Genomic DNA, 15,114 nt, shown 5'->3' with positions numbered 1-15,114 from the left:
AACTCTGTTTCCCCTTTACTTTAACATGTGCCTTTCATCTTGACCAACAGAGCAGTGACAGCTGCTGTTAATGTATCAGTCCCCACATCTGAAACTAGGTCTGTGCATGTGAATGTAGCTGGCATGTTTTGGAGCTCTGTGGGACTAGAGAATGCTCCATACAAATGGAATATTCAGGGATTTCGGCTGCAAACCTTCAAGAAACTCTATTGAGCATATGCAAGGGGTGATTTTCAGACGCTTATTACTAAACCATATCAGGGTTGATTCTTCTGGGACATCAAAAGGCACTTCTTTGATCCCAGAAGGAACTCTCTACCAAATGTCAAATTCTGGTCCAAAATCTGAAGAGCGCTAGAGCTCTCCAAAGAAATGGTTGGAACTTTGTTTTGTCAACAGTTTTTTTTTTGAAAAAAATATTTTCACCTAACCATATTCTCAAAAACAGCTGACCTCTTGCTGCTGAAACATTTAAAAAAATCCAGCCTGATGTAGTGAGAAAGGATAGAAAAAAAATTTCTGCCAGACTTTAACCATTCAGGCTAAATTATAATGGTGGTTTATAATGCTAAGTCTTAGGCAAACAACTATAGGCCTATCTGCCAGTTATGCTTATAATTCCTTATACTCATTGCCATTTACCCTGGTTAATTATGTTATAACTTTTCTAATATGCATGTAATCACATGAAGTGATATTAACCAAATCAGAACTAAAACACGAAGTGGAAGTTTTGTTGCTCAGGAGCCAATACACATACAGAGAGTTTATTCACCTTGTGCAGTAAATGGAGTTGTTTGAGATGGCTGTCCCTGAGAGTGGTCCACTTCAGGTGCACTTGCAACCTGCACCTTTATAACAGATTTTTGGTAGAGATGCCCATTCGGCCCGTCCATGCACCCCATACATCCCCATCCTCCAATAAGAAGCTATAGGGGCTGCATGGGCAAACTGCCCTCAACTCCTTCTCCACCAGAAAGTCCCATAAGGATGACTCCAAAGCAGAGGGGAAGAAGGCAGGTAGTGGAGCACCAACAGAGGGACACATCTCCAAGAACTCCAGTTACTACACAAGGGGCGTAACCTCTCCTCCTTTAAATAGTGTCCCTCTGTGTGCTCAACTTCAGGTGACTCCAGATCAGTATTCCCCTAAAGAGGCAGAAGGTTCAGTGCAGAGTCCAATACAGAAGAGAACTAACTTGCCCAGGGACGCATCTGATCTTTCCACAGACACCAGGACATTAACAATCAGAAAAAAAGAAACAGAAGACCAAGTTGCCACTCTACATATGTCTACTTCCTTAAGTAATGCAACTGATGTAGGAAGTACTCTTGTAGAATGTGCTAAATCTCTTGAAGGGGATTGGACGTGAATTCTATCATACCAGTCTTAATACAACCAGAGATCCACTTTGACAACCTCCATTTCAAAATTATCAAACCCTCATTCGTATCCATTATAGACAGAAACAGGAGATTTTTCTAAATGGTTTGGTCCTGTCTAGGCAGAAAGTTAACACGCTCCTTACACACAGAGTATAGAATATAGCTTCTTGACTGATCTGATGTTGTTTTGGGAAAAAAAACAGGAGATAACTGGTTTGATTAATTTAGAATTCTGAGGCCACTTTAGGTAAGAATCTTGGATGGGCCTGTAGCGACACTTTCTCTCTGGAAAACACCGTAAAAGGGGAGAGTCTGCCATTAAAGCCCTCAATTCTCCCACTCTTTGGGAAGAAGAGAAGAAATCACTATCAGACAGGCAGTCTTCATAGATAAATCTTACAACAAACATCTAGCCAGAGGTTCAAACATATGCTTCATAAGGTCATTGAGGACTAGGTTCAGGTCCCAGTTAGGAGCAGGTTTCTGATTTGTGGGAAAGACAAAAGGGCAAGCTAAAACCTCTAGCAGGAGTCATCAAAGTTGATTGGCAATCACCTGTCAGGGGCAAGAACAGATGGAGCTACATTTCAGCAAGGAACAACATGGAACATCTTTCCCCATGAGATTCCATGTCTCCGTCCTCACAACAGAAAGGAACTTTATTTAGGAGTGACCCTCAGGAAAATGTATTTTACAGGGTGACTGGACTATAAAAAAATGAGGGGTAAAACCACCACAGGCTCTCTCTCTCTCTCACACCCATTTAAGACAACTAAGGAACCAGTCCTTTGACTTCAGGGAGGGGGGCAGTATCCTGACCTGAGAATTTGCTCAGTAATGTTACTGGAAACGTGGTAAGGATTTTACCTTGCACTAAGTCTAATTTAAGTTATAGATACTAGAAAGCGAGTTACCTTTATTTCTCTTGTAACCTTTTCTGACTTTAATGCCTTATATTTGTACTCATTTCAAATCTCTCTCTTGGAAGTTAAATAAACTTGTTTTATTTCTTTAACCAAAACTAATCCAGTGTTGTGTTTAAACTGAAATAGTAACTCCAGTTAAAGCAGTAAACGATTGAATATTGACCCCGTACAGGGCCAACAGACCTATAATATCTGAACTGTCCAAGAGAGGGCTCAAATGCACATTTTAGGAAATTTAGGACTAGGAGTGTGTCGGGGTCACGTGGCAAGAAGTAACCAAGGCTCCTGGAAGCCAGAGTGCGGCTGGTGTGTTGCTGAAAGGCTACTGAGATCAGAGTTGTTGGACCAGGACTGCAACTATACACAGACACTCAGGGTGTGACCTGCATGCTGTTCGTCCGTGAGCAGCCCTGTTTGGGAGCTACCACAGCAAAGCATTGTGAGGCACCCAAGGTTTCAAGGCAAGTGGTATGGACTGCAACCTGGAATGTGACAGGTACCTGAACACCTGTGTTACTGATGGTAACAAAGATTGGCCCAGGAGAGACTCTGTGAAGGGTGGCTTCAGTACTGATGTAGCTGGCACCATGTGCTGGGCACCCAGAAGTGCGTCAGTTACAATTCCCTCAGTAGCATGAGGTCTAGCCATCCTTGGTACAGCTGACTTCCTCAATATTGGTACTGAGCGTTCCTTCTTGATGGGCTTATAACTCTTTTCACCCATATCGCTGCCAGTTAGGGTCTGGGTACCCAAACTTGGTACCGAGTCTGCCTTAGATTGAGGTTTTTTTCTTTGCCTTTGCAGTACCAGCATCACTCAGAGCCTACATGGAACTCCTCTTGGGACTTGAGTTCTCTATAGTCCTCTTGTGTCAGTGACACAGTGCAAATTTACTCCCTACCTCCTTCTGTTTAGAGGAAGATCCAGATGAGGACTTTGGTGCAACAGAAGTACTTAGTGTCACGGTACTGTCTCCCTCTCTCAGGGTTTCTGGTGACGAGATCTTGATGTGGACAGAGCAATAGCAGTACTGGAAGGTCTATGTACAGTGAGATCCTTTGCCCCTGGATCTGAAACTGGATGTAAGCCTTCCTCCACCATCAGACATTTAAATTTGGTTTCCCTATTTTTGAGGGATTTACCCTTGAGGGATGTGCAGATCTTGCACTTACTAGGAATATGGGTATCCCCAAACACTGGAGGCACTGGGAAAGCCTGTCACTGATTGGAATAGCCTCACAGCAGAAGAGGCACCTCTCAAATCCTAGGGAACTCACCATTCCCAAGAAAAAATGAGGCACAATCCCAAGTAGGGGAAGTACTAAACGAATATCTATATCTAAGAATAAAAGGATTTTTTAAATTAATTTTAATTTTTTAAGGGGAAAAGGGAAAGAAAAGACAAAGGAAACACTAAAAGGTAAATAACTATAATACTATCTATCTAAATGCTAAACAGAGAATAGGCACTCATTGCAGACTCCATTTCAAGCAAAGAGTGGTTGAGAAGATACAGGCTAACCGCCCTCAGTTTAGTGCCACATAGCCTCAGCATGGTACATGAGAATGTATGGGGCGCATGTGAGGGCTGAACAGGCATTGCTACCAAAAATCTCCAATCAAAGGCGCAGGGCACAAGTGCACCTTAAGTGGAGCACCCACAGGGACACTGCTTGAAGAACTGCTATTTTACTTTAAAATCTCACTTGGATTAAAGATATATCAAAGACCTTACACAGGAGTATTTTCGCATATTAAAAGGGGATATATCAAGATTTTTTTTTCTCTATCATCTTTCTTCAAGCTTACTGGTTTTGTCCTTTTCTACTTGGCAAACACTCAGGTTTTCCTTCTGTTTGTCATGGAGGAACGGATTGGATACTTCTTTGTGTGTCAAACAATCAATGTTGATGTCATCAGCACATTTTGGGGTATAAGGTTTGTCAGTAACTCTTTGCTCTTGCCTATTCCTGGCAGTCTGCTTCTACAGCAGAAAAAAATACTGTAGGATCAGGATCATATACTAACAGGTTTCGAAACATCTCAGCTATAAATCAGTGTATTTAAAACAGAAAGAAGTACTTTATCCGTAAGATATGGCCTGCCATATTTTGACTAACATTTTTTGTTCTGAACTAGTTTACTTGTAGTTTGAATTACAAAGTGTCCACACAAAAACATCATTTTACAAGAAAATTCCTTACTTTTCTATTATCACCAAAATTACTAAATTATTAAAAACTGAATTTCAAGAGTTTGTGTTCAACTGATTATTCACAATGACCTTCAAATCTTTGCTGATGGAATCCCTCGTTCTGCAAGTATGGACTACATTCTTTTTTCATAGATGTATACATTTATAGCCATATTAAAACACAAACATACACTCAGCTTTCCTTCTCCTTCAAGTTTAAAAAAAAAAACAAAACAAAAAAACACCCTTTCTTTTTCCCACATGGAAAGGTGAGGTGATCATTTGACAGGTTTTAGGATTTGAGAATTTCCAAAAATATTCATTGTAGACACCAGACCCAGGTCTTGTCTACATTAAGAGGAGTTACAAAAGTTCCTCCTCAACAGATTGAAGAGACCTCGTATCAACGCACAGAAGTATTGGAGAGAGAGTTCACCAACCAAGGCTCCTCTCCTGACTCTCTCCCTAACATGGTCACTCTCCCTAGAAATGCTTCTTTAGCTATGGTCCCCGCATGGTCCAACCTCACCCCCTAAGAATCAACTCCCAACTTCTATTGTGCAACTCCTCACAGTATACTTGCTGAAAACTGCTGTCTGAGCCTGCTGCTTCTGTCCGCCCTCATGCCCTCCACAGGATTCACCCTCAATTATGCCAAGCACATGCATGCTGCCACCCCAAGCCAGGAGGTGTCCCTACTCGGCTGTGCCATTCCTGCACTGCACACTTCCAGCTGCTGTTCTCCTGCACCCAACAATGGCACCTCAGAACACTTAGTATTCCAACAGTTCCTGGTATCATCAACCTAGCAATTACCCAGTTTACTAAAGGTTAACATGGTGCCTATATATTTTTAATTTAAACTTAAAAAAGGGTGTTTTTTGTTAACATAATAGATAGTAAATTAGCAAATATATACAGCAATACATCTCTAAAAAACTGCCAGCTACTGAACAGCTAAAACATCATATGTGCACAATATACATCAACTGGAAGTCAAAATTCTGATGAAAACAAACCATAAGTAGCATTACTAAGAACAAAAGGGAATTTTCATACTTGCCTGCTTACGAGATCTCATTGCTGCCTCTTCTAATGTTTCAGCAGCTTCAAACTTGCCTTGACGTTTGTAAAGTGCTCCAAGATTCTTTAAGGTAGTTGTTACTGTTGGACTGTTAAAAAAAATATACATTGAAATTATTCTTAATTTACATACACATGAAAACTCAAAAACATGAGATAAAAGCTTAGATACCATCAGTATAATCAATATCTGAGAATCATCTTTTAAAATATTAGACTAACATTAAATATGTGAGAAACATTAAAAATATCTTTCAAATGCATTTATGACTCACAAAAAAGTGATTGCTTAATAGCCCTGAAAACTAATACAAATACTATCCTCTGGAGCCATGCGACATGAACAGCAGCAGTGCTAGCTTCCTGGGTGCCTCAGACCTGACCTCTAGTGGTAAGAGTGTAGTTCAGTCTCCAAAATACAGTCAAACTTTGGCTGCCAGTGAAATGGTCAGAAAATATGTCAATTAGTGCCATTATCAATGGTGGGTGTTGTAATATGGATTAGGCACTTGAGATCAAAAATTTCTTCTCGGCCTCTAGCTGGGAGCTACTTTCAGTTGCTCCAGATTTAAGCCAGTGATGTTGAGGGGAAAGATTTCAAATTCCATTATGAATTTCTTTGAGAACCGTCTCTCCCAACCCCAACAAGAAAAAAAAACAAAAACCTGATTCAACAATACACCACAATTGTTAATTATAAGTCTTAAACCAGTCAAGACCCTTGCTGAGGTTTTGTTTCAGCAGCATTTGACCAGAGACCCTGAACCAATAAGATAGCCTGACTACTTCTGTGGCACACAGTGTTTAGAACAAGAGAGGTAGGAGCAAGGAGACATTTGACACTACAAAATTCCTGATGCATGCTCCTCAATAGTTCAGTTAACCATTCTCCTCCACATCATAGCATATTTGACTGAACAGATAAGTTTACTAGATCCAGCAATAGTTTTACTAAGTTTTAAAAGTCACATTTGTATTACTACATCCCCCAACTAAATGCTAAGATGAATACAGAAATAATTCTCACTATTAAGAGTGTCAACTATTTTGTGCAGAAGATTTTGATATTATACATAATACACACACAGTACAATGGTTTTGGCTCAAAATTTATATTTGATAAAGAATTTTTTTATCAAGCATAATACAAAGAGAAAAAAGTGTTTGTTTCAAATTTCAATTAAAATGTTTAAAAAGTCAAACAAAGCCATTTCTCACAAGATTTTGCAATTCAAACATTGGAGCTCTGTGTAGAGCATGAGAATCAAAAAGTAAATAACCGAAATGAGACTAATCTACTTGTACAATCAACAATAATGAAATGCAAAACAGAGAACAGCATACGGAGTTAATTTAGGTAGGAGGCCAGATTATGTGGCCTGCTCTACTCCCCTCTGTTTTGTCTATACTACTGATAAGCAGTGGCACAGAGACCGATCATATGCACAGCATGTGGGAGTTCCCAGCAGGCACAGAGCTGGTACAGTATCTGTATCACCCCTTCTCTGTAATTCCTGGAATAAGGGGTATATTGAAACTAGGGAAAAAGGCATGTCCAGAGTTTGCTGCATTCTACTCATCTCCAGCTGACGGATGGTCTTTTGGATGCTGTTACTAGCCACTGGAATTTGCCTCAGTTGGGATAAAAAAGGCCTCAGAACTAAGTCACAATCAGATCCCCGAAGCCATCTTCTCTCTGTGGCCAGCAAACATGGCCTTGGATTTCTTAGGTATCAGTTTTAATTTTAGTAACACAGATGAAAGGATTTTATTTTTAAGTATGACTTTCAAACTGACATTTCTGAGTACTGTATGTTCTGTAGTTAAAATGCTTTAAATAATAAACCTACCTATCAACTTTGCAAGCTTTGTACCAACCACCATACTCTCCAAAGGATGAGCCATCTTTTTGCTTTCCCTAAATTGAAAACAGCATGTTAAAAATATATCTGTAACTAACAGAAATTCTGAAAACAATTATTCAATCAAGTCCTTACTTTGCATTCTTCTCTCTCCTCAGCATGCATCCAGATGGGTTTATTTTCATCTGGTGAAAATATAAAATTAATATTTTTATAACAGCAGTGAAAGAAGTAGATATTAATATTCAGGTTGAAGAAAGCTGAAGACCAACAAAAATATTGGTTCTGGCAGCATAATCAGCATTTCTGACACATTACAGAAAGACTAAACAGATTAACAGAACACGTGTGTCTGCCTTTAACTGGCTTTAGAAAAGATACCTAGAAGTCAGCATTACAAAATTGCTGACAGAGTGCTATTTCTAGAAGACTTTGATCTAACCAAGTTGGTGGAAGTATATACTGACAAGAGCTTAGTCGTTTGCTAGAATACACACATTTATTTCTTTTATTGTGACAGCTACTGAATGCTGCAAAAATAACTGTCTTATTGCAAGGAAATGAAAATACTGCATTACAATCAGTAGTTTATGAAACGTTCTACTGGAACAATGTACAAATAGACTGCTGACGTCTAGCTGTTAAATTTACAGTCTGCTCAATTTAAGAAGAGGACAAGTTTTTCTGCATTCTTTAATTGTTTTGGCAGATGAGCTCAAAGAGTTGACCATTATTTTTACCAAGTAATCTAAAATCCTATACTGAATTATTGCAGTCACTGACTAGAAGAGAAAAAACATAGTCCCGTGTGTATACTAGCTCTTTGATACTAGAGTTTGGGATTCTATAGAACATCCTAAAGTAGATTAGATAGAAAAGTAGTCTGTTATGTAGACTTGCTAAAGTCTCACTCATTTGGAAAAAATCCTTGTTTTGGATTAATTTAAATACAGTAATTAAAGTCTTTCCTCCTTAGGATGGATTTTGCTGTACGTTTCAATAAAGTCTAAAATTTCATTCCTTTTAATCTCCCTCAAATATTCACAACTTTAAGCAGAATATCAATTAGTTTTAAACAGATTTATTTTGAGAAGTATAAAAAATAAATCCTACTTTTCAGTTGTACACCAAGTTCCTTACCATCTACAGAGCCAAATTCCCTTTCATGTGCACGAGTAAGAATTTCTTTGTATAAAGTTTCTGCTTGCTTAAATTTTCCCTGTTTCAGATAGCAGGATGCCTAAAAAATAATAAAGATATCAGCATAGGAAAAGTTTTGATTTATCTTTTAAAGACAGAACTTATCTACAATTACATGCTTGTTGAATAAAAAAAACAAACATTATTTCCTCCTGGGGAAATTCTGAGCCAATAATGCAAAATTCTGCATTATTTTGACAAATAAAATATGCAACAATATAATCACACCAGTTTCACTTATTTTGGTAATTTATTTAAACTACCATACAGAAAAAATGCCACAATAAGACTGTTCAGTTACAAATACAAAAGTTAAGTTACAAATACTTGGTAACCAATACCCTGCATTCCAGTTATCATCCTGGATTTTCATTTAAGTTACATTACTTTTATTTTGGTGTTCTGTAAAGTAGAATGTCGTTTAAACTGCTCAAAATTCACACATGAAAGTCAAACAGTTTTGCTAACCATGGTCCTGCTTTTTTATAAATGGAAAAGTAAAATAGATCCTGAGCTGTAATCTAACCCTATTGTGCTTCTCTAGCACAGGAAAAAAAGGGAGAAAGCACATAGATCTTCCTAGCTGAGGATTCAGTTACTGTTATTTACAATGAGGCTCCTTTACACCACTCTGACAAGGTAAAGGAGTCTTCATTGACTAAGAATGGGAACAATTAACTAACAATGGGAACATTAGCAGCCTGCCTCCTTCGGGCTAGTCTACACTGGCAACGTTAAACCACTGCCAAAGCAGCCTTTAATGTGGCTTGTGTAGTTGTGGCATAATGCTGGGAGAGAGCTCTCTCAGAGCTCTAAAAAATCCTACCTTCACGAGGGACATAGCTACCTGCGCTGGGAGCTGTGGCCCTAGTACACTGTCTACACTGGCACTTTACAGCGCTGAAACTTGCTTCACTCAGGGGGGTGTTTTTTCACAGCCCTGAGCGAAAAAATTGCAGCACTGTGAAGTGCCAGTGTGGACAAGCCCTGCCACTCTTTCATATACAGGCATGCGCTGAGATCTACCCCCTTAACATCTCTCCAGGGACATACGCACGCCCAGCCTCCTCCCCGCCCCCACAGCGATTTCTCTGCTGCTGGCTGCTCCCAGCAGACGCACCAGGGCTGCTGGAGAAGGGGTGTGTGTTCCTCAGATTTCTTTGCTTCCCCATATTTTTGCAGGGGAGCCAAGAAATCTGTGGAAGGTATGCATTCTGCACCCAGGAGTAATTATTTTAGCACATCAGAAAAAACAAAGCTTACATTTTCCTATTTTTACTTCATGTAACAAACTTACCAGATTATTCTTTGTTTTGGCTACATTTGGGTCATCCGGTCCTAGTTTTGTTTGGTAGATCTCAAGTGCCCTTTGATAGTAGTACTCCACCTCTTCATATTTACCCTGATTCTGACACAGTAAGGCGAGGTTATTTAACTGTTTGGCAACATCTGGGTGATCCTTCCCCAGGACCTGGAAATGAAGGTATCATACATTAAAACATTCCCCATTTATTGTATTAGATTTTAAAGAAGCACGATCTTAAAATGATCTTTCACAACCTTTTTCTTTCTAATTTCAGTATCAGAACATATTATTTTACCTCAGCAGTTTACACTGCTCAGACTTTTCTATAATTAAGTTTCAGTCACTATTTTCATTATAAATCCCATTTTTTGGTTGCGAGTGGAAGAGGGCCCCATTTACATTAGGTACATACTAGGACAGCTCTTGGCTGACATGGCAAATAAAGTCTCAATTGGGCATCTAATTTTCAACCATTTTCACAAAAATCAAGTAGTTTAGACATTTTCCATCTATAGCAAATTTTAAAAGATGCTTTTGTGCACTCAATCAAGATTCAAAGTTAAACTGAAATTTTACAGGCTAAAATTACAATGCATTAGAGAAACTGACGTTTGTTAAATAAACTTCTCAGTACAGCTTCCAAAAAGTCCTTTGCATGAATATATTCCAATAAGTTTTAAGGATATCTTTCAGTCTCGCAAAGAAGAAATATTCTATTTTTTTCTAGTTTGCGTTGTGTTGTGTTATACACAATCATTTGGCCAGTAATTATGTTGTTTTGCCAATGATTAGTCATTCTGTAAGTGAGGGAGGCATAATAGAATTTTTCTAAATATGTACATTTAATTATTCTCCAATTCCTATACTATTGTATATAACCAGGGTCTTGTGTATTCTGCAATTCCATGGCTATGGAATTTACTATAGAATCCACACCTCGGTTTGAAAGAAAACAGTTTCTAGCTCTTAAGATTATAAAGAAAATCTACAAATTTGAACTGAGTGTAAGCCAATGCAATGATGTCCTGTTGATTTTTCTCTACAATAAGATTTCCCACAACTTCTCTACCTTCAGTGAAGTGCCACCAAGGTCAGCAATAGTTGGAGCGCTAGTGAACAGGATTAAAAAACCTGATGGCAAGAACTCCAGCAGGCAGTTTATAGTTGCACTCCCACCATAGCTAGCATCAGTGGGAGACTGACACAAAACTTCAGCATAGAAGTCTGAAACAGTAGCCCTGAGAAATGAGGATTACCCCATTCATTTCAACAGTATGAATTCTGATGTCCAGATATGACAATTTAATCTTAATATTGTAACTATCATCATTGATCATTTTAATATCAAACTGACAGGCTTACCTGACAAATGAAAATTGCCTCAATTTTTCCAGGTGACCAAAGCCCAAGTTGTTTTTTGCCCAAATAATAACCCTCCATCTCCTTTGACAACTTTTACAATAGTTATGTATTTGCAATACAATATCGCACACAATATTAAAATTTACAGGCAGCATGAAACAAATTGATTTGCACAGCAGGTTAAATTACCATAGGTTTATGTTATGAATAAATGTATTATTCATTTTTATATTTAATTCAGTAAAAACCTCATTTTCAATAATATTTGAAGATGATGCAGACTTCTTTATTTCAAACTGATTATTCAGAAAGAACAGAGTAATCGAGGGGGGAAGTCCTATCAGATAGAAATTTTTATCGTCTTAATTCTTCCTGTTTCATGGATTCTAAAGCAATTGTTTGAGTTAGTCCATTTATATTAATCCCAGGTCAACAATTATCTCTATCAGGATTAAAACATTTTAAACAGCATTCAAGTAAACTAGTCAGCACATCTATGGCTTTGCACTTACCAGAGTTTAAGGATTTCCCTATAAGAGCTATGAAAAGCCTATTAATTTTTTTTTTTTTAATATATGTGTGGATTATTCAATTAGATCCTAATTGAGAGAGCAACAAAATAATTCATAACAGGAGACAGGTAGTTTTGAAGTAATAGAATAAACTTAAACATACAGCATACTTAACCAGTTTTAACATACTGCAGTGCAGACAGCCAGCCAAAGGCACTGGAATAAGCATTTTCACTCTCTGCTGCAGTACGAAACAACTAACTTGAGACATTTAAATGGCATACATTTATTTTGTATTCAAATGCTCTAGTCAACCCAACAGGAACATATCTAAATGTTCTTTTCCTGCTGCGTTGCTCTTACTTTGCACAACTTTAGAATACACCCAAAGCCTCTCAAGATTTTGAAGTTAATTTTCTTAAAACAATTTTGTATTTTAACTTAAGTTGTATAACACTATCCAAGGTATTTAGTATTGTTTGGTAGGTCTAGCCAATCAAAATATGAGAGATTGAGTTTTTTCTAAAAAGCAGAAGTTGGATTTTTATTTTTTGTAAAGTTCATTGTCAGGCTTCTGTTTTTTTTTTACTTTGTACCTTTTCTCTGATCTCCAAAGCTCTCTTACACAAAGGTTCTGCCTCCTTGTACTTTCCTCGTTTACCATAAAGCACTGCAAGATTGTTTAGAGTAGCTGCCACCTGTCAACAGCAGAGAAACATTAAATATGAAGTGAATACCTAGTGAAAGAATGAACTAGTTAAAATATATTTACAATGGACTGCTGTATTCATATCCTCTATGTACAGTGAAGATCTCTGGCAAATCACTGCATTAAGAAATAACTCTTAAATGAGAAGACATAGCAAACTGTGAAATGTATTTAGTTAGCCTGTTGAAATGTGATTAAATGCATAAATTTGCTCTAAATATGACAACCAGAAATAAAGCTATTTTACATAAATCCAGATTCACAGAGTTGCCCACTGTAACATAGGTTATATGAAGCAATACATCACCAAGTTATATTTTAAAAGTGACTTGAGCACAAACATCTTGATTGGAATTATCTGTTTTATTTTAAACAGAGGCAGTAAAACAAATCAGAAGTACAATTTCTATGTGAATTCAGCAACTGAATTGTTTAAAATAAGCTAATTAAAATATTCCTTCAGAAGTTAATTTTTTCCACATACAGACCATGCAACTTGATTCATAATCAAATAAATGTGGCAGCAGAGTAATTTTTGGGTGAAATAGTTTTAAATGGATACAATGCTCAAAGACAGGTTAAATATTAAAAGAATACAGAATATTACATTGTGGCCTCCTACCTGTCCTGTTTAGTGACAAGCCAGATCTTAAATGTTCCTGTTGAGTTTAATATTAGAATAAGTTGGGCAGGGGAAGAAAAAAAAACAAACAGTCAGTGAAAAACACAACTAAAAATATGAAAATCAGATATACAAACCGCTGGATGATCTTTGCCCAAAGTCTTTTCACGAATAGCCAAGGCATCATTCAAGAGGTTTGCTGCATCTTTGTATTTGTTCTGGTCCCTAAGTTTTAGAAAACCAGAATTAACACTTTACTCTGTTTCACAAAAAAAAGGAAGTAGCATTTAAATAAATCTTATAAGACGAACTGCAAAAGTAGGAGTTGACTTCAGTGTCAGGATAGGAATGCTATAGCACAGAAGAGAAGGGATCAAATGCAGATACAGTCTTTCACTTCCAAGTGTGAAAAACTACAATTAAAATAGGGTTTTTTGAGGGACTGGAAATGAACTATCTGAATATGTACATCTTGCCATTCAATTTACACCAGCATTCGCATAACCTGAGAGGTAGTTGTCTGACCATCTTCTCAATGATCGATGATGGATAGTTAAGTTTCAAAATGAATAACAGCATTCCAAAAACTGAGATATGGGAAGATATTCAGGAACTCATCTAGACCCTGGTGTTCTGTGGTGTGACTGAGCACCCCAGGTCAAGTGCCCAAGTGATACCACCACAAATAAAAAATTTAGAACCTACAAAATTGTCAAAAACATTTTTATAGCAGTTCCTGCATTAAGGCCTCTAGTCAACTTTACAGAAATAAAGAAGTTCAGTTGATGGAGAATTTAAATGCATATCAGAATACCAACCTGTACACCAAAGCAAGTATGTTTAGCATAGTGGCAACATCAGGATGATCATGACCTGAAGTCTTCTCCAGATCTTCAAGTGCTTGTTTACACAGGGGTACAGCAACCTCATATCTACCCTGGGAAGCATACTGGATAACCAGATTATGAAGAGTCCTTAATCTTGCTGGAATTTCATAGCCACCTTGTTGAGCAGCTGCTGCTGCACTGCTATGCTGCTGTTGGACTGCAAAAAGAAGGCAATCAATTTGAAACCATTTTGAAAGAAAAATCCATGCTAGACACTAAAATTAATCTAATTGTTTTAAAGTGTGGTTCTGTTCTGAAACATGACTGTAAAAAATGGCACTCCCATGCTAAGCACATCCTCTCCCTGTCAGTATTCTGACTGACATATAGTTCACTCCCATTTATTCAAATAGCCTCAGAGTCATCTGAAAGTTTCGGAGGAGTTTGGATAAACAAAGTGCTATTTTGATCTCTTCTTTCACTGATCTAGACATACAGGAGGGAAGGGAGTAATGCTGATGTTTGCTTAATACTTTGTACTTTCAATAAAGAGAAAAAACAGTGTTAATGTGACTGAGTTAATTAAAAACACCAAAATTGTATTAAAACTACTGTAGACATCATTTATACTGATTAATTCAAATTAAACAATTTAATATGTCCTGACAAGGTGTTGTTGCTGATGAAATGGGATTAAGTCTCAGTAACAACAGGTAACCACTCAAAACTAATATACAAATACAAAGCTGTTGATTAGTGCTAACAAGCTAATTGAGAAGTTATTAGCAAGTTATTAACATAGGGTTAACTGGGGGACATATTGTGGATTTGGATAACTAGGATTTTCGGATAAAGAGAATTCAGGTAATATAATACAGTATAATTCCAGTTATGAACAAGTACATATTTTTATTACTTTTTACTTCTGTGGGCCAATAAAATCTATGGAGAGAGAGGTGGGATCTAATCTGATTCACAAGCAACCGAACTATTAACAAAGCTCCAATTTTAAGGCCAAATTCTGCCCTCAGTTACTAAAGGTCTAAGTTACCAGGGGGAAAGGTAGGGGAAGACAAGCAACACCAGCCAGCCACAGGAAGGTGACTAGAGTTAGGGTAGGTCTA

At 37.6% G+C, this 15,114-nt stretch overlaps 1 protein-coding gene across 6 annotated transcripts in view; it reads right to left on the bottom strand.

Annotated features, from left to right (window-relative positions):
* LOC127051613 (kinesin light chain 1) overlaps positions 1–15,114 on the bottom strand; it is a 133,528-nt gene that overhangs the window by 19,736 nt on the left and 98,678 nt on the right. For all 6 annotated transcript variants that reach the window (XM_050954153.1, XM_050954147.1, XM_050954148.1 and 3 more), the window contains 8 exons: positions 13,982–14,207; positions 13,301–13,388; positions 12,429–12,530; positions 9,950–10,123; positions 8,593–8,692; positions 7,588–7,637; positions 7,441–7,508; positions 5,571–5,679 (listed from right to left, as the gene is read on the bottom strand). In XM_050954153.1, coding sequence (XP_050810110.1) covers positions 5,571–5,679; positions 7,441–7,508; positions 7,588–7,637; positions 8,593–8,692; positions 9,950–10,123; positions 12,429–12,530; positions 13,301–13,388; positions 13,982–14,207 — 917 coding nt within the window. The remainder of the gene's footprint in view (positions 1–5,570; positions 5,680–7,440; positions 7,509–7,587; positions 7,638–8,592; positions 8,693–9,949; positions 10,124–12,428; positions 12,531–13,300; positions 13,389–13,981; positions 14,208–15,114) is intronic.

Source organism: Gopherus flavomarginatus, chromosome 5, assembly GCF_025201925.1.
Source record: "Gopherus flavomarginatus isolate rGopFla2 chromosome 5, rGopFla2.mat.asm, whole genome shotgun sequence".
NCBI classification, from domain to species: domain Eukaryota; kingdom Metazoa; phylum Chordata; order Testudines; family Testudinidae; genus Gopherus; species Gopherus flavomarginatus.
The sequence above is the reverse complement of the archived record's forward strand: the minus strand, read 5'-3'. Positions and strand labels throughout refer to the sequence as shown.